Raw genomic sequence first — 25,684 nt, 5'->3', positions numbered from 1 at the left:
TGCCATCATTTGCTGGAACTGCTGGAAAGCTCGTAACCAGTTGATTTTTGAAGGTTCTACTTCTATGCCGTCTGCCATTCTAGCAAGCTCTGTCAAGTTGCTCCGTGAAATCCAAAGAACTCCCAGTTTAGGTCGTCATCTCCATGAGACAAGCTCTTAGTTGCATTCAATTTGATTTATCATTATTTCTTCTTTAAGATTTTTCTTTGTTTTTCGACCATGCACCGTTGGATGAATACCTTCAGTGTAGTGTCTTTGGAAAATCCCCACCTTTTATTATGCTGTTCTGCTTTTGGACATCTTTGTATTTCATTTTTTAATAATTAATGAAATATAACATATTATCTTTGAAAAAAAAAAACTTCTATACATCAGTAATAAAATAAATAAAAAATATTGAAAAGTTATCAGAATTTATTAATTTTAATTATTATTTTTAGTTACTAATTTAATTTTTTTTTAGTTTATTAATTTAATAATATATTTTTAATCTATTAATAATTAAAAATAATAAAAATTTGATAACTTTTTAATATTTTCATAATAAATTTTACATTATTATCGTCAACTAATAAAAAAATAATTAACGGTAATATTAAAAAAATAAAAGATAATTAATTTAAATTTATTTTATTTAATATTTATTTATTATTAAATGCATTAAATAAAATTGAAAATAGCAATAAGTTTTGACAATTGACTAATATTTTTTTCACTAAATATTTATGTTTTCGTAGAAAAAAGGAACTACTCACTGCATACGTTATAATAACTTATCATGAGTTGACAAATTCGTGAATTTTCCATAATAAGGAGACACTGTAAAATAAAATTAGTGCGGATGCAGCCATATTATTTATTGATAATTAAAAAAAAGCAAACTAACCTCATTTTGGAAAATAATTATAAGAGAAAAGGATAAATCGCACTACAAAAAAAAGAGCTATTTTAACCTTTTTTTTAACAGTATAAAAATTAATATATATATTTAACAAATATTATAAATATCAAATTTTTTATTTTTTTATCATTAATTTGACCGTAAAAAATTATTTTTTATTTTTGACGGTCCTTTGTTTTTAGTTTACTCTATTATTCTTCTTCTTCCCTTGATGATCCTGCTACTCTTCTTCTCTGGTTCGTAGATTTTAGGATCACCCTGCTCCTCTTCTTCTTTTGGCTTTGCCTCTCAAGTTTGGATCACACTACTCATTCTTATTCATATTCAAAATCTAAGTTTATTCTTCAATTTCAATATCTCATCTCATTCTTTAATTTCAAAATCAACTTTATCTTGTTAGATATTTCTTTTTCCTTTCTTAAAATTTTTTATTCTTTCATAAATCTGATTTAATTTTTGTTTTGATACTTTAGATTTCAAAATTTTTTCATTCAAGCTTCTTATTACTAATACATATTAAGGTAAATTCATATTCTCAGATCTATTCCCTAATTTATATTCTCATGATCTATTTACCTATTCATTTAGCCAAATAAAAAAATATAAATTAGTTTCACATAAAAATTCAGTAATATTATTCACATAAAAAATATATTATTATATATAATTTTTTTTATTTTTTATTTAGTTTCACATAAAAATTCAGTAATATTATTCACATAAAAAATATATTATTATATATAATTTTTTTTATTTTTTATTTAATTTTAAATTTTTACGACTTATTTTTTAATCTATATTTTTATTTACTTTAAATATTTACTACATATAATTTAGAGATAATACTAATATTGTGATTAATAATTAAAATCATAATTCAATTATTTTAAAAAATATTGATTTTGAGTTAATTTTATAACTATTAACATAAATTTTTTATACTAATATCTAATTATATTTTTATATATACAAAAAATATATATTATTTTTAAATAATAAATATGAAAATTAACTTTTTTTTTGTAAAACAGACTTAATATCTAATTAAATATAAAAACATACACATTAAATTTTTAATAAATATTAAAATTAATTATTAATAAAAAATTAAATTTTTTTATATAAAAATAATGATTAAAAAAATTATTATTTAATTTTTTATATATAAAAACTTTGATCTTTTTAGTGGATAAAAATTTTTTTCTCCGTGACTTTTTTATAAAAATAATTTAATTTTATAAATTTTTTCTGTCATAATCTATAATATCAAAATAAAATTATATATAATTTTAAAAATTTTATATTTTTATAATATTATTACATGCAAAAATAGTAGTGATTACTACTAATAACCACTATAAAACAAGAGTAAAGCAATGTATCTTTTTACAAAGAAAATAAAACAATGTTCTCCACACGGCTCTTCTCTCCTCTCTTTTCTTCTCCTCTCTTTATATATATCTATTGACTCTCACTATAGCTATCACCGTACCCTTTCATATCTCAATATCAGAAACACACTCATATCCCACTTCACTCTTTCTAATTCTCTTTTCACCATCCTTCATCTCCTTCCTACACCACAAAATTAAAGTAATTAAAAATAAATAAGAAATATTGAAGGATGGTGAAGTTTTCAAAGGAGCTAGAAGCGCAACTAATACCGGAATGGAAGGAGGCATTCGTCAACTACTGGCAGCTCAAGAAGCAAATTAAACGGATCAGGCTTTCAAGGCTCCCAACCAAGCCACCGCACGCCGCCCAATTGTTCGCCGGAGTTGACTTCGGCCGCTCCATTTTCGATTCACTTCGCTCCATTGCCGCCAACCTTGCCGACAACCTTCGACCTTCCTATGATGACGACAACCTCACCGTCATTCAGGTAACTCACTGACTAACTAAATAGTTATTCAAAATATATAATATCAACTATATATAATTAATTGCATCGTTCTTTCTCCGATGGTTTTTCTCCTTGTTTGTGTTTCTCTTTTAATGGCAGTGAAACATTATAAACTACAATCATCATTCACGTGGAGTTACTTTCGTGTAAAATTAATAATTAAAAATATATTAAATTATTTAATAATTTTTAATTATTAATTTTATATAAAAATAATTTTAAGTGAATTTTTACGATATTATGTGAGCTTTTTCCATCACAAATGCCGAAACTTCGGTGCGGTTTTTTTTGCGTGAGTAATGTGTTCATGGTTTTCTGTGTTTCTTTGTCCTCTAATGCTCCCATTATTTCAGGTCTCAATGCATGGTATACATAGTAGGTTTAATTTCCTTCTCAAAAGATAAAATAAACTAAAGCGAAACCATTTTTCATTTTTTCTTAAAAAAGAAAATGTCTTTTTTGGTAAATTGGCGATAGTAAGAATATGTCAATATTTAAAAAAAAAATTAAGACACTTGTTTATTAACTAAGTCGGTTTTTTTCTTTTCAAATAATAGAATTGTGACGTCATCGTCGTCGGACATATATGATATGTTTTTCGAGGATTTTATGAATTATTTAATAAAGAAGAAATGACTTTATGAATTTACAAGACACAGATGGCTTGGCCTGGTTAACATCTGCAGTATTGCGTTTATGGTTATGGTTGATACGAACCACAGACTAAAACAGGAAAAAAAATTTAACTTCATGTGGTTGTAATGATGGCCAATTTGTAATATTGTTAGTTGAAGGAAACAATTTGATATGTTATTTTCTTCACTTTTGGTGTGTGGTCCGCTCAATTTCAATTTTTTTTATTCTGTTATTAATACTCAATTTGTACGTTCATATTTGATGAAATAGTAATTGCTGGGTTCACATTTTAATGGTAGACAGTAGTGTTAAATTAATAAGATTTTTTACTAGCTATTTACTGCTGTCACGTACATATATTTGTTGTTACATTCATAATTCATCATTAGAGATACAAAATATAGAATTAATTTAACTGCCTTCATTTTTAATACTCATCTAGAAATTAAAAGTCTTATAAATATGGTTTAATTTGTCAGAGCATTATCATACAATAATGCAGAGAGGAAGATATATATATATAACTCAAAAATCAATATGCATGAACTTTATTTCCCTTTTATTTTTTCTTTGGTTATTTATTTCTGATATCTTATCAATGAAATTGATATTTCAATTTTTTAAAAAGTGGGAGGTAATAAAGGAGTAAGTACAATGAATGGTTATAAATAGAATGATAAAACCAAAATTTCGGAAAAGTTGGAGGCGGAAAGGGATATGATTATTATATATATGCAAATTTATTTGATGTATGATACATGTATGAGTAAATGAGATTATGAGAATGACTAATGAGCAACGAAGTGAGGTTAGTGGCCATTTCTATTTTGAAAAAGCTTTTTCAGCTTTCTTTTGGGGGTTTCTCATTCTCTCACGAAAGCAAGCAAAAAAGGTTTTTGGATCTATTATTGTATTCTATTCTATTTGTGGAACCTATATTTTCACCAACTTATCACGAAACAATCGTGAGCACCATGAAAAAAATTAAAGTAAATCGTCAATGTTAATTCGCATTACATATAAGAAAACATTATTGTATGACCAATTAATGACTAAGTAGTAGATATTTTCTGATGCACGCAGGTGAGGAGGAAAACTGTGAAAGGTAGCGAAGAAGAAATATATGAAACAGAACTTGCGCAATTATTTTCGGAGGAGGATGAGGTATTCAAATATTTAATTCTTTTCTATCACCCATTCAAAAAAAATTATTTTCTATCATAAATTAATTATATATTTGATTAGTTTTTATCTAATGTTAATGTAACATAGTTTTAGAAAATTTAAGATAACATCAAAGTCAATAAAATTTAATGTTATGTACAAAGTTATTATACAGCAATAATTATATATATGTAAAAGACTTATTACTCTTGACATAAATCATTTTTACTCAATATAATATATATTAATTTTAGTTTTATTATGTAACTAGTGTAAAACCTTTTTTGGTTGATGGGGCTAACAATCTCAAAAAGAATTTCATATAATCGGCTAACAGTTTTGGTTATTAATTCTTCGTTTAAATGCCAATGAGCTATAACTTAAATGATATAATTTTTTTATTTTCACTTAAAAATTTTGCGTTCGAATCTCACTTTTAATTTTAGAAAAAAATAATTCTTCATTTAAATAATTATAATAATAATAATAATTTATCTATTATATAAAGAGAATATGAAAGTAGTTTGATGTCTAATATTCTTTTTTAAAATACTTTTTATTAAGTATAATCTATTAAAAAAATTATTTTGTTATTTCAATGACTTGAACCCAAGACCTTTTACCTAAATTATAAATAGTTTGTCATTCTCACTAATTTTATTTTTAGTTTTTTGGTTTAATTATTCTATCATTTTTCATAGTTTTACTGAATTTTCAATTAGGTCTTTATACTTTTTTCCTTTTCGATTGTGTCTCTATTCCATATCAGATTTTGTAATTAAGTCCCTATCATGACAAAAATGCTGAAATTAACGGAATATTGTGTTAAACAAAACGAATATGCCTAACACTTGATTGAATAGTGAATACAAAATATTCCGTTAATTTTAATGTTTTTGCCAAGGTAAGAACTTAGTTACAAAATGTGATATGGTATAGAGACCTAATTAAAAAAATATATAATAATCTATTTAAAAATTCGGTAAAACTATAGAGATAAATAGAATAATTAATTTTTTTTAGCATATATTAAATATATAAAAAATAGATCCACTAGGAATAATAATAACAATAATATAATTATAAACTTAATCAAAATAATAAATATTTTATTATCTTAATAAGAGATGGGTTACTAAAATCTGAAAATACCAAAAACATTTCTATGAATAAATGAGAAATAATGACATCTTAATTAGGCGAATATATATATAATATAGTAGATAAAATAATTATGGATAACATATACATAAAAATAATGTTATTTTTTCACTTAATAACTATAAAATAATCGATTTGGTGATGAATAATATTGAGTGGTTCAGGTACGTGTGTTTTTTGAGAGTCTTGATGAAGAGCTAAACAAGGTAAATCAATTTTACAAGAAGCAAGAGAGTGAGTTCATGGAGAGAGGAGATACCTTAAATAAACAGCTTCAAATTCTGCTTGATCTCAAGACAATCATCAGCAACCGCCGCTGGTTCAAAAGTTCTAATCCATCTTCTAATTCCGCCAGTTTCTCTCATTCTCCTTCGCGCAATTCTGATTATTCCGGTTAGTTCTATCTTCTTTAATTATTCTCTCATTTTATCACTTTACATATTTTGAGAAAAATCAGATTCATTAATTATTTTCATATTAATTTGTTATCATATAATTAATAATTAATAAATTAATTATAGGGAGGGTAGAAGTCAAAATTTGATTAGATGTACCAAATTAAAGAAAATCCAACATCGTCAAAGTCATTTAATTTGTATAAATATACTTTGGCTTAAAGTATATTATTTATTTATTATTATATTAGAAATAACAACTTGTTAATGGAGACCGCATGTAATGTACCATAATATTAAAAGAAAGAAAATGGATGTTGCGTTTGTGCTCAAGAAATTATTCCCTGTCAACTCATCACGTTTCTAAGTGGTTACTGACATCATACAACACAAACATATTATAGTCCGAAGTGGACTGACTGTTATGTGGAACATTGTCGATCCAGCACCACTTAGCTTGTGCGACTATGTTCTAAGCAAATTATTTTAAAGGAGGCAGTAAGGCACTCATTCTTCTATCATACTTTTTTTTATCAGACCATAATGAAGTGCGCAACAGGGAGCGGAAAATGATAACATAGACCACCTGATACCCATAAAATATACAATTATATTGTTGATGGATTAAGTCCTTAACGTTACAAGAATAATATTTGTCAAAAATGAAGTTTCAAACCAAGCTGTTAATTAGACTTGCTGGAATAGTTAATTTACTCATCTATTTAAGTGTTAGAAATTTAAATTTGCCACAAATTAATTTTTGGTTAAAAATAATGTTAAAAATAAAAAATATTGGTCAAATATAATATAACTATATTTGGTATATATAATTATTTTCATAATTAATTAAAATACTTCTAATAAAGTAATTAATATAGCGTATAAAATTTAGTAACAATATAAATTTTATAAAATAAATTTATCCATAAAGAAAATTTGTTACGACCTATGCTACTTCAAAAAGATTTTGATGTGAAAATGTTCATTCGGAGAAATTCTTATATCTTCAGAAAACAAAATCCATTCATTTTTTCTATTCCTTTCATTGCTGGACATATTAGATAGCAGATTACCAGTAGTTACATATAAGACAAAAATTGACATTAAGTTATTTTTATATAAATTTATTAATTAAAAATGGTTAGATAATTTAATATATAATTATTATTTAATGATTTTTAATTAATAATTTTACATAAAAATAATTGTACGTGAATTTTTACTTACATATAAATGAGAATAAAAAATTATAAATTTGTTTTTTAAAATAATTTTAAAAATTTAAATTTAAAAAATAAATAATTAAAATATGAGTAATGCTAAAAAATTTAATATTATAATAATCAATTTTAGTGAACATTAATTATAACTGTTTTTTAAAATTTTAGATTTTTGTAAATAATTTTAAAAAATTAAATTTTTTCGCCAACATCAACTAATATTTTAAAATGAAAATATTTTATTTTAAATTGTAAATTCTAATAAATCATAATTTTTTAACTATAAATTCTAAATTATAAATGTAAACTGGAAAAGTTAGTTTAACTTGCTATATTTTAATTTCTTTTCCCTTAATGAATGTTAACTGTAATATTAGACATATAATATTGGGTCTAAAGACTTTGAAGTAACTGATACGGGGAGACAATGACATAGATGATTTGGTTGGTTGGTTACCGCAGAAAGGTTTGGTGGGGAATCAGACGAAACGAATTCAGAAGTGTCATCGCAGACGGAAGAAGTAATAACGACATTGGAGAAGAATGGAATAAACTTGGTGAATTCAGGGATGAGAGGGAAAAAGACAAAGAAGGGGAAGCCCAAAATGGGAATGAGAATCGACGTGCCAGCAACCAATCCGACCCGGGCCATAACCGCCATAACCAGCATGCTCTTGGAGGATTTGGTTAACAACCCAACTACTACTGGCGGTGACTTCATCTTCAAGAGGAAGATTCAGAGCGCTGAGAAAATGATTCGAAGTGCCTTTGTTGAACTCTATCGTGCCCTTGGCCTCCTCAAAACTTACAGGTTACTTTCTTCATTCATTCTTCCTTGCTCACTGCTCACTATGTTATGAGGCTAAAGACATATTTGGAAATCGAGAATATAAATTCACATATTTAATTAAATTATTTAATATTTTAATTTTTATAATTAATATTAGTTCTTTTTTTATTATAAAATTGATTTTTTTATTTTTTTGGAGAATTTAAAATTTAAAATTAAAATTTAAGATATAAATTTAAATTTTAAATTTGTAAATTAAAAACAAAATTTATCTGATATTAGTCAAGAAATTATCTCTTTATTTAAATTTTTAATATAATACAGTTCTTAGTTCATTGTTGATAATAAAATTTGGACATTATGATGAGTTACATGGCAGCAGGATGTAGCACCACGTAAGGTTTTTTCAGGTGGATAGAGTAAAGGATAGTTGGTATGTGACTGTGATCATCATCATGATCATGATATCTATGTTGTGTTTCATGGGAGGAATGGAAAAAATAATAATAATTGGCCACACACTTTTTACAAAGATTTTATATAAGGCAACTATTCTTATGAAAATGTTAAAAATATCTTTTTATAATGATTCTTATTTAAAAAGTGTAATTTATTTATTTAGAATATTTTAAATAAAGATAATACTTTTATTTTAAATAAAAATTAAGTTCTATAATCTATTATTTAATGATCAAAATAAAATATCTTTATATAATAACAATCATAAAATCTTCATTGAAGTAACTACCTTTATATAAAGCTATCTTCCAAACAGTGCTTAGTGGCTGGCAAGGTCGAATTTTGCTTGACCTATTTCCTTTCCCTTTTCCTTATTCAAAAAATTGAAAATCTCACTTTTCAATATGCTTACTTATTTTTATATGCAAATTTAGTGTGGCATTTCATATTTTATTCATCCATATCCCAAAGAGATAAAGAGATATCCGTATTTTTTAATAACAAAAGGAAATCATATATATTCTAAACCCATCCTTAGTTTCTTTAGCAAATTTAGTTATATATGTAATTGTGTTATCATTTTAAGAAGTCATTGTGAGAGTAAAATTAAAACTAAAAAATAGAAATTGAAATATAGAGATTAAAAATAAAAATTAAATTAAATTTTTCTGTTATGTTTAATATAAAATATAATAGATTAAATTATGTATTAATATTATATTTGATTTAAGATAAATATAGAGATTAAATAATAAATTTAAAATTTAAAAAGATAAATAAAAATATTTTAAAAAAAAAATGTTGTAAAAATTATCGTTTTTATTTCTAAAAATTTTAGTCCCGTATCTTTTAGCTATTTTCTAGAGATACTAAATAAATTAAAATTTTGTGTCTTGAGACTAAAATTTTAGTTTTAGTTAATGTCTAATCACATTAAACACAATATTTAGTCTTAGTTTTCTAATTTTAATCCCAATCCTACAAAACAAACCCAGCTTTATATGCCAAAAACGCAATTTTATATCTCATATAAGGATAAAAATGATCTAATAAAACTTCATAAAAAATAATAAAGTTTGATTGGTTTAGTAGTTCATTCATTAATCTATTTAAATAAGTGTCAAAGGTTTAAATTCTGTCTTGTATATGTAATTCGCTGACCAACAACAAACTTTTAAATAGATTGAATTCTAATCGGCACTAAATTAATTTTTGGTTTGTCGAACTGAGAGATACTACGAAAAAAAATTCATAAAAGTATAGCTTAATTTGGTTTTCTAATGGTTGTAATTTTATAGGTTAGAAGCCCCAAAGAAAAAGATGTAACTAAAATAGAGCATTTTACTTATTTAGAAATAATGTAAAGTTATTATTTTGAGAAAATATTCAGTTTGATTTTTGAAGTTACACTCAAATCTTAATTTAGTTCTTGAAATTTTAATTGTTTCAATTTAATTTTTAAATTTTTCAATTAGTCTCTGCGGTGATTTTTATTACAGAATCAATTGAAAAATATAAAGACTAAATTGAAGCAATTAAAATTTTAAAAATTAAATTGAACTTCAAGTGTAATTTTAAGAAAAAAAAAAAAAAACGGAGTATTTTCTTCGATTATTTTTTTAACTAAAACATTTACCTATACATATATGAATACTAGCCGCTTACTATAATATATGAGCTAATAATCCATCATTTCTAATCAAATTATTCTCTAATTTTGGCAGCTCACTCAATACAATAGCATTTTCAAAGATACTCAAGAAGTTTGACAAGGTAAGGCTTAAAATATATCTAATCCTATTTGCTATATATGCACTAAGTTAAAGTTCTTGCTTTTATTTCTTTAGGGTCACACATTCAATAATATATTATGGCAAGAATAGACAAACAAATACGAAAAGGAACTAATTACTGTAATTAAGTTTTCCCAGTAATATTAATTCTAATAGGTGTATTTGTGGTTTTTATTTAAATTATTTTTTTATCAATAATAGATATAAATTTATTTGTTATTTTTTTAGGAAGAGTACATATATAAAGAGTACATAATATATAAAGGTATAATAACTCAACAGATATTTTTTAAAGAATTTTTTATTCTTTTCGATAATGAGAAGAACTTTATATCTGTTGAGTTAGAATTGATGAAAAATTTCTTAAAAAATATCTATTGAGTTATTATACTTTATATATTATGTACTTTTTATGTACTCCAACTAAAAAAATTACAATAAATAAATTTAAATCTACCATTAGTAAAAAAATAATGGGTAAAATATATCTTTTGTCCCTGAAGTTTGGCAAAAATTTCAAAAATACCCATAAGTTTTATTTTGTTTCAATTTTGTCCCAAAAGTTTTCGATTTGCATCAAATATACTCTCGACGGCTAAATTTTTATAAAATTTAAGACCAATCTAACAATAATGCATGAAAATTATGCTTGATTTGCTTGTGTTGAAGGTTGTTCTTATGAAATTGTTGTTGAATTTGTCTTAAATTTTTTGAAAAATTAGTCGTCAAGATAAATTTGATGCAAATCGAAAATTTTTGGGACAAAATTGAAACAAAATAAAACTTAGGAGTATTTTTAAAACTTTTGTCAAATTTAAAGGATAAAAAATATACTTTACCCAAAAATAATCTAAATAATAGTGACATCATTAAGCATGTTTCAAACTAATTAAGCACTCAGTCACCAAAAAAAAACTAATTAAGCACTTGAAAACTACTAGTCTTCAACCACATGAAGGTTGTGAGGATCTTAATTAAATAATAACCATCTCTCCATGATTGAAAATCAACTTAATTTCCAAAGGCAACTATATATGTGTCTCACACGACACATGACTTTAAGATAGTGACACAATGCAACTATATCTCTTCTCATTTCCCTCCTTGGGTGATCGATTATTGATCATATTTTTATTTCAAATACTTTAATTTCTTGCTTCACAGGGGATATACTTTTAACACACAATTCCTATATTAATAATCATAGTGCATCTGTTATAATTTCACACATCTATAATGTATGTGACAAGGTATATAAATTAATCGAGGATATATAATTTTTTTGACAACACAAGTCTATGGTTGCATTTGTTTTTGGAGACATAATAGAATAGGATATTGAGACAGAAACAATAATAGAATAAAGACATTAAAAATTATTCTTTGTATATTATGTTTAAATATGGTATATAAAACACTAATATAATATCTAATATTAAGTTTGAATATATATATAAAATTAAAATATTATATAAAATAATTAAAATAGTCATTTAATTCCAAATTTTCTACATCAAATATAAACTAATTTAATAGAAAATGAGAATAAGTAAGAGTACATACGAGAAGAATTAGTTAATAAGGATAATATAAGAAAAAAGGAATTATCCAATTAAGTAAAAAATTCTACAAAAAAAAAAAAAGAGTACCTGAAAAAAAAAAAAGAAAAAGAACACTGAATAGTGAATAGAGAAGAAGTTCAATTTTTTTTTTGGTGACAGAAGAAGTTCAAATTAAGAAAAATAAGAAGGGATAATAGTAGAATAATAAAAAATATCTTTGAACAAAAAAAAATTCATTAAAAAAATCGTGTCCACTTTTTTAAATTTTGTGTTTATCATTATCCTCCATAAAAAAGTTGACACAAAAATATAAAAAAATTGTTTTAAAGATAATGTATTTAATGTTTATATTTCTACCTTTAAATATTTTTTAAACATTTGTTATATCTGTCTTCTGTCTTAAAAAAATAAATGCTACTTAAGTACATAAATATCTATTAGAATTTAATTAATATATAACTGTAAGTCATAGTCACGAAGAGTTCTTAGATATTCAATTTTTACTGGTTACTAGTGCATAGAGGGCACTTTTAATTACCTTTCTTTTGATCAAATGTTATTGCAGTAAACTCTTTAGGCACAAATTATATTGCCACACAAATTAAAAAACACATATGATGATTCTACCGTCAGCGAATTGAATGATTTTATGATATAGATCTTTTTGGTAGACGATTAATTAGATTTTTAATTATCTAAGTGGACTAATTATAAATATAATTAGATTTCAATGGCTAAGTACCAACGTATATATCTAGTAATTTTTCTTTGTTTTCACTGACTTAAGAGTAAATTTTTATTAAAATATATATTAAAAATATAATTATTTATGTGTCTCTTTTTATTAATTTATTAATTTTCAGAAGACATTTTATAATATGGTATCAAATTTTTATAATCTAAAAATTTAGAATTCGATTTTTGTTGATCCTAAAAATTTTTTTTCAATATTTTTATAATAACGTGTTTAAAATATAACCATCAACTTATTAAATTTTTCAATTTTTGTAAGAAATAGTTTCATGTCATAGATTATTTTTAAGTGATTATCTTCAAATATCATCATTTTTATACATATACAACTCTAATACTGGATAGATTTTTATTAGAGTCCTGCTAGAAGCTAATAGAATATTTGTACAATGTGTACCTGATACCACTCATCCTAGAAGTTTATACTGATGGAAAAAAATAACACTAATGATTATATCTCTAATACTCCGTAAACCTCCATTATACACATAGTACAAATATTCTATTAGCTACATATACTTTCCTTTTTTATTATTGATGAAGTCGGTTCTAATAACCTTGATTATACAAGATAATGTAGTCTCTCTCTTTTTTTTCTGGGTAGAAAGACAATATAATCATTAATAAAATATATATATATATAGAGACACACATACACAAGAAAGTTCAATCAATGCAGTAAAACTTTATTGCTAATCAATAATGCCTCTGCTGCAGATTAGGGTGATTATATTACATGTAAATCCATGAACTATTTAATTCACTTCCTTGGCTTTGATAATTTAGAACCTACTAGTTTTAATTAATAATTTTGCATGTCTAATCTAGCTACTATAATTTAACTTAAATTCCTATGAAAATGAACAAATATATGCATGTGGCAATCTAATTGAGCAGGTGTCTTGCCAAAAAGCTTCAGCAAATTATTTGAAAGAAGTGAAGAGATCTCATTTCGTTAGTTCTGATAAGGTATACATATATTATATTGGTTTCTTCAATTCCTAGCTAACCCCTTTCATTTTAAAAGTTTGCTAAAAGGAAAAAGAAAAGAAAACATCAATATTGTGTTCAAATTTTTAATGTACCTTTTGAATTAGGTCTCCTCATCAAATTCTCTTGGTGTCGTTACATAATATTCAAATTAGTGGTTAACCATTTTTTACATAATATTCAAATTAGTGGTTAACCATTTTATATATAATAATTATTATTATTTGGTTTAAAAGGTTGTTAGACTAATGGATGAAGTGGAATCCATATTCACAAAGCACTTTGCCAACAATGATAGGAAAAAGGCAATGAAGTTTTTAAGACCGCAACAAAATAAAGATTCTCATATGGTCACCTTCCTTGTCGGTAAATCTTCTTTCTCTTTAATTTCTCCATATTAATACTTCACATATGTTCACTAACAATTAAATGATATCATACATGATAAATAGTAAGAAAAGTATAGGTACCAATATATTATTTGCTAATTTATTGCCAATAATAATTAATTATTATATTTTAAACACATATATAAAGAGATATTAAACATAGTCATAAAAAAGACATTTTTATTAGACATATTCACAAAGACACTTTTATTAAACACAGTTATAAATAAGAGTTGGCAGAAGTTGGTAAAAATATAATGGAATGCTGTATGCTATGCTGCTTATCGTTATAGTAGCTATATACTTTTAATAATATTTAAAAATATTGCTAAAAATTAAAATAACACGTTTTTATAAAAAAATATTTTTAAATATTAAAAATATAATTTTGATTTTAGTAACATTTTTTAAACGTGGTCAAAATTATATAGTTACAGCACACACCACCACTATAATGATAGCGACCATAAACTCAACTTAATTATATATAAAATGGTTAACCACCATTAGAATACTAATTTTTTCAGAAAATTTTTTTATCATATCCTTACGAGATGCGATTGTTATATTTTATCAAATACAAACATATATATCAGATATTATATATAATGCTAGTCTCAAAAGAATTTAGTGTATGCTTTTACAAATAAAAAAGAGAAATGTTAAGAGCATATAAAACGTGGTAAATTACTAATTTGGGCCTGGTGTAGACCTAGACTGAAATTTGGATAAGAAAATTAATTAAAGAGCTTATTAGCAATTGTTTGGTATGTTTGCAGGGTTATCTACAGGTTGCTTTGTATCGTTGTTTTGTGTATATGCAATCTTGGCCCATTTGTGTGGTATATTCTCTCCAAGCAAAGAGCCAAGATATATGGAAACAGTTTACCCTGTCTTCAGGTGATTCATATTATGTTAATTAATTTGATCATCACGCATTTTTAACTAAAACAGTGTTTGCATTTGTGCAGTGTGTTTGCATTGCTAAGCTTGCACTTGTTTATGTACGGATGCAACCTGTTCATGTGGAAGAGGACAAGAATCAATTACAATTTCATATTTGAATTCTCACCAACCACAGCACTCAAGCACAGAGATGCATTCCTCATATGCACTTCTCTCATGACAACGGTGGTTGGAGCAATGGTTATACACTTACTCTTAAGAGCTGCAGGATTTTCGCCTTCTCAAGTTGATGCCATTCCTGGAATTCTTCTTTTGGTTGGTCTAATATTCATTTTTCTTGTTAGTTACTTAGAGACAGTTTATTAGTCTTTCTGCTGATGTGATAATTGATATTCAGGTTTTCATAATGCTGCTCATTTGTCCTTTTGATTTTTTCTATCGCCCCACTCGATATTGCTTCATCCGTGTTCTTCGTAACATAGCATGCTCTCCATTTTATAAGGTAAAGGAAGTTCTTCAATTGAGCTTTTGGTATAGATTTATAGATGTTCTAAGACTAAACTTTGCATCATTATTCGATTTAATCTGTGATTTCTTCAGGTTCTACTAGTAGATTTTTTTATGGCTGACCAACTAACTAGCCAGGTATAATCCTGTTATTTTTATTTGATTTTTTTTTTTTTTTTTTTACGTTATGAATTGTAATTAACATGTATCTTATGGATACAGATTCCATTGCTGAGGCATTTAGAAACTACAAGTTGTCACTTTTTCGCTACGATTTTCAAAACACACAATCCTGAGGCCTGCCATTCTGGAAGGCTATACATGGAAATAACTTATATCATCTCATTCATGCCTTATTATTGGCGTGCGTTGCAAGTAAGCTTGGTTATCGATCAATAACAAGAAATTCCTTTTAGAAACATATTAGGAAACTAATATTCATGTTTTAATTTTCATTAATACATAGTGTGCAAGAAGGTGGTTCGATGACAGTGATGTTAATCATTTGAAGAACATGGGAAAGTATGTTTCAGCAATGGTAGCAGCAGGGGCTAGAGTAACATATAGCAGACAAGATAACCATCTATGGTTTGTTATAGTCTTGATCACTTCCACTGTAGCCACAGTTTATCAATTATACTGGGATTTCATCAAGGATTGGGGGTTTCTTAATCCTAACTCCAAAAATCCTTGGCTTAGAGATGATCTAATTTTGAAGAATAAAAGCATATACTATATGTCTATTGTAAGTTCTTCTCTTTACCTCTTTCTGAATTTGAATGTTACAGCTTACAAAATATGAGTAAGTTTTTTGAATGATCTTTGGATTGCAGGCCTTAAATGTTGTACTAAGATTAACATGGGTGGAAACTATCCTGCATTTTAAAGTGGGGCGAGTTCAATCGCGTCTACTCGAGTTTCTGTTAGCTTCACTTGAGGTTATTAGAAGAGGCCATTGGAATTTCTACAGGTACATTTATCTCATTTAGAATAACTAAATGATTTTTATTTTTTTTCATTGAGTATCCTTGTTAAGTGGTTAATAAATTTGATAAATTGTATGCATAGGTTGGAGAATGAACATCTAAACAATGTTGGTCGTTACCGCGCAGTGAAGACGGTTCCATTACCGTTCCGAGAGATGGATTCCGACTAAGATATCTGTGGAGGCCATGTTCTTATACATGTAAAGGTCTTAGAGACATGCTGACATAAAAAAGATGCAAGGACTAGTTGAAAGGGATTCATATTTTAAACATGTGAGGTCCCTCGTAATTCATATGATTACTCAATTGAATTGTGAATACCATCAATTGCAATGCCAAATGTGCACCTCGAATAATATTTCATGTAAATTGGATAAATGGATTTCAAATTTTGGACTTCCTGTTGTTCTATATCAATATCAATAGCCTCAAGAAAAAAAAAATGATTAATTGCTTCCGTTTGTTTTATCGTCTGATCCAATTAGAAGTTTGCTTTTATTTACTTTATTGTAAACTGCAATCAAAAGCCAAGAACCAATAGTATAATTGGTTACATTGATGCAAAAGGGTTGTTGATAACCTAATGAGAATATAAAATGTCTCAATTAGCTAGAAGGCTTAAAGTAGCTCTTTAAGGAAAATCAAATCATGTTTTCAATTAGTAAGATTTGAAGAAATATCTCAATAAAATTTCTCTCTATACATTTTCATGGCATTTTGGATGAAAATAAAACTTCCTTTAGTTCTATTAAATCAATTAATTCTTTTGGAGTAGGTTATTGTTTTCTCAATCAATTGTGATTAGATTTTGTAGCTCATTCTCTTGTGGTGCAGATTTATGTCATTTAACGTTAAAGCAAATTTTCCAGAACTTACCATGCAAGATTCTGTATTGTACAAATGATAGAGAACTTTCTTGCAAATAAATTCTCTTAAACTAATACAACTAAGGCTGAAAGTAGTTTAACCATGTAAACACAAGAATATTGCTAATCACATAGATATACATATCATAAATTACTAAAACAATTGAATGCATGTCTCATGCAATTATTTATTCAACTGCACTGGCAAGGACATGCTTGATTGAAGGAAATTAAAGAAGAAGAAACCTGCTTTTGAGTTCTATTCCATTCTCAGCATCCCTGCTATTCTGTTCGCTACGCAATAGGCAGTAGATTGGATAGTAATCATTGGATTGACACCAATTGCAGTTGGCAAGAGACTTGCATCACACACAAATAAACCTTCTGCTTCCCAACTCTGTCCGTTTTCATCGACGGCGCCTTCGGATTCAGTAATGCCCATCCTACAGCTTCCCATTTGATGAGCAGAACCATAAACACTCCATTTCTCTTCATGAGACATTGGACCACCTGTTGCATACACTGATTCCACAAACTCCCTCAATTCCTTTTCACTCTTCCCTTCACATTTGATCCTATGGCCATCACTTCTGTGTGTGCCTACCTCCACTGCGCCGGCCGCAATCAGAATCCGCAGCGCTTGCTTAAGTCCTTCCTTCATATTCTCTTTGTCTGAATCATCAAACTCATACCTTACCCTGCCTTCAGTCCTAATTTCTCCAGAACCATTGTCCTTAATAATTGTGATGAAATGAGCAGTTCTTGAATACTTGAGCATTCTTTCTTTGAAGTCAATTCCAGATTCCCAAGGAAACAATGAAGAGAAAATTCCTGGCCCCATTGCAGGAGTTTCAACTATGGCTTTCACTTCTGATGAGTCCTTTGATTGAACCTTGTGAACTGATGTAATTATCCCTCCTTCATAGATCTTACCCTTGAGATCACGAACCCATTCAGGAAAATAGCCCCACACCATTAGCACCGGATGAAGGTGAAGGTTTCGACCAATGTTCTTGTTCTTTAATCCACTTGAGATCATTAAAGGGGGTGTGAAAAGAGCACCACCTGCTGAGATTGTACTTTTGGCCTCAATTTGTAGCTTCCATGTGACATTGTTTGTTACCACATTTGCCATCACTCCTAAGCATTTCTTGCTCCTCAAGCAACCTTCTTTGTTATTTTCTTCCAATAAAAACTTCTCAGCTTTGCATCCTGATAGTATAACTGCACCATGATCCACAGCATCAACAAGCCATGTAACTTCAGTCCCTTTTTTGTCCCCTCTTCTACAACCGTAGTTACACGAGCCGCAATAATGTTTCTCTGATGAATTTCTCGGCACATAATCGACTCGAAGGCCAAGATTTTCGCATCCTTTTCGAAGAACTTGGTTCTGGAGCCCTTCCTCTACACACTTATCCGTTACACCAATCCTCTTACACACTGTATCCATAGCCGAAAGATACTCGTAGCTCGAGAAGAATGATAGCTTGTATTCTTCTGACCATTCCTTAAGCACAGAATCTGGTGTTCTGATAGATGCAGCCCAATTAATTGAAGAACCACCACCAACTGTTGAGCCTGCAAGAATTGCCACTTTTCCATCCCATGATGTGTAAGTTCCTCCTAATTCATAGAGTTCATTCATGGAAGGACCTTCAAGTGAGGAATAATCTCTTGATGTGAAGTAGTTACCCTTCTCAAGAACAAGAACTTTGTGGCCTGAAGTTGCAAGAACAGATGCTGCAACACCTCCACCACAACCAGACCCAACAATTACCACATCACATTTGATTTTGAGGATATTGTTTTTGGAATCCATGGAGACTTTGAGGCCTTTCTGATCAAGTTTTTGTGGCAGAGTCAAGTTGGTCTCATACATTGCTTCTACTATTCCCTTTTCAAGAGTCCTATTCTTGTCATTGTCAGTGTAGTTGTTTGTGTTCACTTCATTGTCTACCTTATATCCAATTGCTTCCCATACTTTGTTTTCACCATTTTCATCACACTTCACAAAAAGTAGGAAAAAACCACAAGGATTTAGAAATTTTACAAGGGCAGATTACATAATTAAAGAAAATGTAATTCAAAATTACTCAAATACAACAATTCGAGATTGGTTATATTTTGATCCTGTACTTTATATAAACCGTTAGAGAGTAATATTTTCAAAATGTACACATAAATGATAAATCACTATGGGGTATAGAGTTTTATGTGAAAAATAGTTACCAACATAAACCGCTGTATCTTTAACTGTTTATGAATGGTTGATGTGGTTGTATGATATTTGTATCATAATTTATTTATTTATTTTGTGTCTCATTATTCTTTTATTTTAAACTTAATACTTTACTTATGAAAATATGTTAATTTATTCTTAAAATAGTTCAAGTATTTAGAAAATAATTGAAGTTAAATTTACATTTTAACAATTATCTAAATTTATCCAAGGATAAAATATTTTTTTGCTAATAATAATATGTTTTAAAATAAATAACTGTCCTAATTGAGAGTATTGGAGATAATTGTACATGTTTTGGTGATGTTTGTTGACATATTATATGCTATTTTAAATCTAAATTAAAAATAGTATATAATATATAAAATTTTAAAAGTATTCACAACATTATCTATAAATTATTATATACTAGATTTATTTAAAGCAATACTACTTGAGAACCTTGCTTATATCTCAGTTCATCGTGGTTATATTTTAATTACTTTTCCCATATGGCTGGTGAACCTACAAGTAAAATCATCAATCTTTCATTTTAATTACTTTTAAAATATTATTTTTTATAAAATATTTTAAAATTAGAATTCAATTACAAAAATTAAATTAAAAATTTAGTGAAACTATAAATTTAAGTAATTAAACCGTTAATAAACAAGTATAAAGAATAAAGAATGTGGTGGCATTACCTGAGAGAAGAAAATAATGAGACAGAGGACTTTGATATAGAGAAATACTATCCTAACTGGAGTCAGAAACCTGTGCTTGAACCATTTTTGTATAACTTTTTCTCTGTTGTCCAAAGACATATCTGAGAATTTATTGATGAAAGGCCATTTTCCATTGAGGCATAGAGAACCACATAGCAGCAAAGTGCCGAACCTTGTAGCTAGCATCCATAGAATCAATCTTAGTAGGATCAATGCTTCTGGTAGAGCTCTCTGTAACAGTATCTCTACAATCTATATCGTCACATTTCAAAATAATTAGTATATTGTAGTTATAATTGCTAATTGTAAGTGATGTTTTGCTATTCTTATATCTTTTAGGATTTAACTAACATGTGTCCTAAAAACACAAGTTAAGATTACTATTAATAAAAAATTTTAAATATCTTATTTTAATAGACGTATAATAATTACATTAAAAATCAAATTTTATATAAATTTTTATAATAAATTTTTTACTTAGTAACTTTAATACGTGTTCTTAAGACACGTGTTAGTTAATTTTTCTTTTAAATAAAAGATCATATCTATATTACAACTTGTTCTTCACAAAGTACAAAGAAAACTCAACCTTTTAACCTTTGTTCTTATGTGAATGCTATATTATTCTACGAGAACAAGATTTGGTATTGTAGGATACTTTTGTTTGTAGCTTCGAAATTTGGAAGTTGGAGCAATTAAAGAACTTAGAACTAGAAGTTAAAAACACATTTTATAAATCGAAAAAATAAGAGCAAGAACTAATTTATAATAGGCTTTCGTGAGTAATTGATTAACTATTATTGGGGTCGATCCAATCCACAAAATGTGAATTGGGCTGGGTTGGATATACAAATTGAGGTGGGTTTAAAACTTTTTAACCCACAATTTCACAAGGTTTTACGAGTTTTTAAACTTTCAATCCATACAACTTTGTTGACTATTAACAAAAAAGATAAAACTGTTTTATTCACAAAATCAGCCTGTATAAATTTCGATATACTTTTGATCATAAACAAAATCATATAAATTATATTACGTTATTTTGTAAGCTCATTTCATCACACTTATAAACGCACGCAAGGTCGAGTTTAGTGGCAACTGGCAAGTATGTTTGTCTTACTAAAAGGTAGACCGAATTTAAATTCTAACTTTGACTAGAAAGTCGATATATGAAACCTATGGAAAAGAAAGAGAGGTGTATATGTAAGGGTGTAACTTGACAAAAATTTTAATGCACCACCGACATAAATTTTACGTCAATAGAACTATTTGACCTACACACGTTATACATTAGTTAGTTGTACATACACATTTAAGATGTAATTACTCAAGAGTAAAACTTTTTAACTGGAGAAGCTAAAGTGGTACATAGATTCATTATATTATGAATTATGGCTTATCAATGCTTATGACAACACTATTAGCCACGTACCATATGTGATATAAAAATGTTCATGGTACTAATTGACCTGAAGCTAATCACTGTAGTTTTCGTTTGACAAGCAATCTCTATTGTTGTACAAAAAGACAAAAACTCTTCCTATAATAAATAGGAAAACACTATTCACTAGATTTTTTTTTCTATTTCGCACTGTATTTTTCTCTATTGTTCTCTACAAATATCCTTTCATGTCTTATTTACAGGTAGTCAGTACTTACAGTACGATTTAGAAAAGAAGGAAAAATAACTAAATTTATTGACCACCAAAAAGAAGTTCATAAATTTATTTACATCATTAGTATGTCTACATTTTCACCCAAAAAAATCATAAGTAAAGGAATGTTTTATATAAATAAAATAAATAATATGTTTACTAATATATATATTTTTGAAATAATTTATACATTTAAATACTTAATCACATTACAATTACTGTTCATGTGTTTAAAATCAATATGTTTTATATAGACATTTGGATACTTTAGCAATTCAGATCTGTAAAAATCAATTTTGAACCGATCACAGTTACAACTAAAATATGATACATACTCAAAAAAATGTGTATTTTGATTACTGAATAGATGAGATATGTGGACAGACATTTTAAGTGCAATTGTATGGCTCAATTATAAAAATTAAGGGCTTATTATACATCAATAGATCCTCCAACAACAACAACAATAATAAAGAATTAAAGATTCAATCATTTACCTCTATAGCATCCGAATTTATTTTAGTCGGTGTGTAATGAAACCTTTGATAAAACAATCTACTTGTGTGGTAGAAGGGTGTAATATGTGACAATTATTAAAACAATCAAGTGATAAATTATGGAGGAAAAGTGAAATTTTGATGAGAAGTAAAGATTATTTTTTAATAAAAAAATTTATCATGTATAATATATATATATTTTATAAATTTAACAAGAATTTTTATTCTTCGTTAAATTTTATTCTTTCATAAAGAAATTCTCAAAATTATGTGACTTCGTTAAATTGCAATGATCGATGAAGTTGTCGTTGTCATTGAAATTTAATTTTTGATAAAGAAAAGAAAGTCTTTAATTTCATGAATTTTATAATGGACGCGGTCTTTTTCACAAAATTATTGAGTTCGCCGACATGCGAGATTGTACAACAACTATATCTATATTGAGAAGGCAACCAGAGTGAATCTTAACAAATAACATAACTTCAACTTAAGTATCAAAAAAGAACCAACTTCAACTTAAATGAAAAGAGATTTCAAGAAAGAAGCTACTTAACATGTTCACTTGATCAGTTGGTCAAATACCCACCTAGTAAAAATCAATAATGCATATATATATATATATATATATATATATATATATATATATATATATATATATATATGTTGAAGTCAAATAGCGATTAGTGAAATAGATTACACAAAATAAACGAATGGTTAAAACTTAAAACGACAGCTAAAATGGTATGTTTCGAGGTGGGTTTACTTAAAACAATCTTCACACTTAATAATAATTAATATTATTTCTACCAACGTTCCCATCAAAAATAGTAAAACGTTGATTACAACAACCGCTCACACAAATAGTTCCTCTTCTTTATTTCTTTCTGCAGCTTCGCAATGTAAATGTAAACCTGATTTTATTTCCCCTTAACATATGATCTTAAATTTTCTGGTGGAATATTTCACAAGCTCCTTATGATATACTAACAAAAATGTGATCCCCAAATCACAATTATATATGTACGTATCTAACTCTAATATTAGTAGAAATAAATATCTTACATGATTAAACAAAAAAATCAGAATAATTGATTATATGATGAATGTTATGGTGTAATTTGGATTAATTAGCAAGAACCAAATCTACTAGAAAACATGTGAATGAAATATAAAGATAAGATAAGGAGAGAGTATATATACCTTATCAGGAACAGGGAATTGGGAACCAGAAGATTCCCAGAAGAACTTCACAGCATCACTTGAATTATTATTATTATTCTTCAAAGATTCAATAGGCAGAGGAGGTAACAGAGTCTCACATATGCTTGACAATGATTCCATCTCAGCTGAAGAGAATCCATTTCTATATTTCCTTCCTTCTCTTCTTTCACCTCTCAGTAAAGGATGACACTCTCTATTCCTCATTTTTCTTTTGCTCTCTCTCTCTCTCTAGAAAATAAACCAACTCTTTTTTAAGTCTGAGTTGTATAATTTAATTATTCAAGAATGGTGTATTTATATATATAGAGAGAGAGTTGGTGAATTTTTTTTGTATCAATAATAAGAGGCATGATTAAAATACCTTTTTTTTTAAAAATGTTTTTAATAATTAAATTTAATATATATAATTGATTAAATCATATTATTTTTATCAAAATTAAATAAGATAAATTAATTTGGCAAAAAAATCAGTAAATTATTTTTTAAATTGATCTAAATTAATATTTTTTTATAAAAATGACTACAATATCTCAATTATAAAAAATGACTAAAATATTATTATTATTATTATATAAATTTTAAAAACTGTAAAGTCTAATATTTCTCTTCTCTTTGTGTCGTCATAAAGTTAGGATTTAGGATTATTGTAGTCATTTAAAAAAATATTAATTTAGACCAGTTCAAGATTTAATTTATTAATTTTTCGGCCAAATCAATTTATTTGATTCAATTTTGACAAAAATAACATAATTTAATCGATTATGTGTATTAAATTTTAATTACTAAAAACATTTTTAAAAAAAGACGTTTTAAGCGTCTTTATCCAAATAGCTCTCATAATAAAAAAAACATGTATATATCGCACCCAATTTCTAAAGATATACGGTACATAAATGCAAATCTCCATATTTATTTTTATTTTAGATAATCCAATGGATAATAAGAATAATACGACAATTTATAAGGCAGAGGAGGTTAGTCATATATACTAATCAAATAAGAGCATTGCTAACAAAATAATAATTGAAAGTTACTTTATTTAATATAATACCTATAAAATTTTTGTAATATTTATAATTATATATTTATTATATTTAATATTATGTATTTATTTCAATAATAATTAATAGATATAAATAAAAGCAAAAAAAAGTTAAATTATATCTTTAAATTATGCTCTCATATATTTTTGTCGAATAATAAATCTATATTAAAATGGCCAGTTTGACAATACAAAAATCAAACATCTTTATATATTAGCCAGTATTTTTTAATAATTATAATATATACACTAAAATTTAGTTATTAAATTAGTATAAAATAATAGATTTATTACATTAATTTTTTAAATATGAAATAGTATATCTATTACATACATTTATTTTTAGTTGTTGAAATAGTATTTCTTTATTACATAAATTTTTAAGTATGAATAACTGACAATAGAAATGATAAGATTAATAGGAATAAAAATAAATCATTACTTGGAATTTAACTTTTGATTTTAATTAAGGCATATCTAACACTTTGATCATTCTCACGTGAATATAATCTATGAAAAACTAACTATAATATAAAAACATTTAAGAAATTAACTAGTGGTATAGTCAATTAAAAAAACAAAATTTAATAAAAAATATTAAAAAAAAGTTCATCTTAATTTTATTCTAATCCTATTGATAATACATAATAAAAGAAAAAAACTGCATAAATTCTAATTGTTCTCTCTCTATCCACGTGTGTGCCCTGGCCATTTCTATCGACCATCGCTGCAGTAATGTACCGTCCTCTCTTTACAAACGCAGTGCCACTGACCATCGCCGGAGACATGCAGTGTCCGTCCTTCGCAAACGCAGTGTCGCTGTCGCATCTTCGTCGATCACCATCACTGCCCTTTCCTCGCAAACGCATCTTTGTCGATCACCATCATTGCCTTCCCCTCGTAAATACAGCTTCGTTGATCACCGCCGCAGCTCCTCCCATC

General features: G+C 26.8%; 2 protein-coding genes across 3 annotated transcripts; one reads left to right on the top strand and one right to left on the bottom strand.

Annotated features, from left to right (window-relative positions):
* Positions 1-2,289: 2,289 nt before the first annotated feature.
* On the top strand, positions 2,290-16,972 carry LOC112777268 (phosphate transporter PHO1). Its single transcript, XM_025821603.3, has 15 exons — positions 2,290-2,783; positions 4,524-4,604; positions 5,930-6,158; positions 7,843-8,191; positions 10,354-10,402; positions 13,635-13,706; positions 13,964-14,093; positions 14,896-15,016; positions 15,088-15,337; positions 15,420-15,524; positions 15,623-15,667; positions 15,752-15,904; positions 15,996-16,274; positions 16,363-16,499; positions 16,598-16,972. The coding sequence occupies exons 1-15, from the start codon at positions 2,526-2,528 to the stop codon at positions 16,683-16,685; spliced, it is 2,346 nt and encodes a 781-aa protein (XP_025677388.1). The 5' UTR covers positions 2,290-2,525; the 3' UTR covers positions 16,686-16,972.
* Positions 16,973-17,338: 366 nt separating this feature from the next.
* On the bottom strand, positions 17,339-23,973 carry LOC112779456 (long-chain-alcohol oxidase FAO1). Of its 2 annotated transcripts, none has more exons than XM_072228773.1 (3): positions 23,680-23,973; positions 20,307-23,065; positions 17,339-19,389 (listed from the first exon to the last, which is right to left on the bottom strand). In XM_072228773.1, exons 2-3 carry the CDS (start codon positions 20,511-20,513, stop codon positions 17,641-17,643), a joined length of 1,956 nt encoding a protein of 651 aa, XP_072084874.1. In that variant the 5' UTR covers positions 20,514-23,065; positions 23,680-23,973; the 3' UTR covers positions 17,339-17,640. The 2 variants fall into 2 exon arrangements, with proteins under 2 accessions (XP_072084874.1, XP_025679513.1); XM_025823728.3 differs by having other exon boundaries at positions 20,307-20,579; positions 23,680-23,969.
* Positions 23,974-25,684: the final 1,711 nt, after the last annotated feature.

The sequence above is a fragment of the Arachis hypogaea genome, chromosome 19 (assembly GCF_003086295.3).
Source record: "Arachis hypogaea cultivar Tifrunner chromosome 19, arahy.Tifrunner.gnm2.J5K5, whole genome shotgun sequence".
Taxonomy (NCBI): Eukaryota; Viridiplantae; Streptophyta; class Magnoliopsida; order Fabales; family Fabaceae; genus Arachis; species Arachis hypogaea.
The sequence above is the reverse complement of the archived record's forward strand: the minus strand, read 5'-3'. Positions and strand labels throughout refer to the sequence as shown.

Excerpts from the sequence above, each read along its gene's own strand:
- LOC112779456 (XM_025823728.3), bottom strand. The coding sequence starts at position 23,904 with ATGAGGAATAGAGAGTGTCATCCTTTACTGAGAGGTGAAAGAAGAGAA. Across the intron at positions 20,580-23,679 it reads AATTCCCTGTTCCTGATAAG|ATTGTAGAGATACTGTTACA; the intron begins GTATATATACTC and ends GTGACGATATAG. Across the intron at positions 19,390-20,306 it reads TCATTATTTTCTTCTCTCAG|TGTGATGAAAATGGTGAAAA; the intron begins GTAATGCCACCA and ends CTTTTTGTGAAG.
- LOC112777268 (XM_025821603.3), top strand. The coding sequence starts at position 2,526 with ATGGTGAAGTTTTCAAAGGAGCTAGAAGCGCAACTAATACCGGAATGG. Across the intron at positions 4,605-5,929 it reads TATTTTCGGAGGAGGATGAG|GTACGTGTGTTTTTTGAGAG; the intron begins GTATTCAAATAT and ends TGAGTGGTTCAG. Across the intron at positions 16,500-16,597 it reads GGCCATTGGAATTTCTACAG|GTTGGAGAATGAACATCTAA; the intron begins GTACATTTATCT and ends TTGTATGCATAG.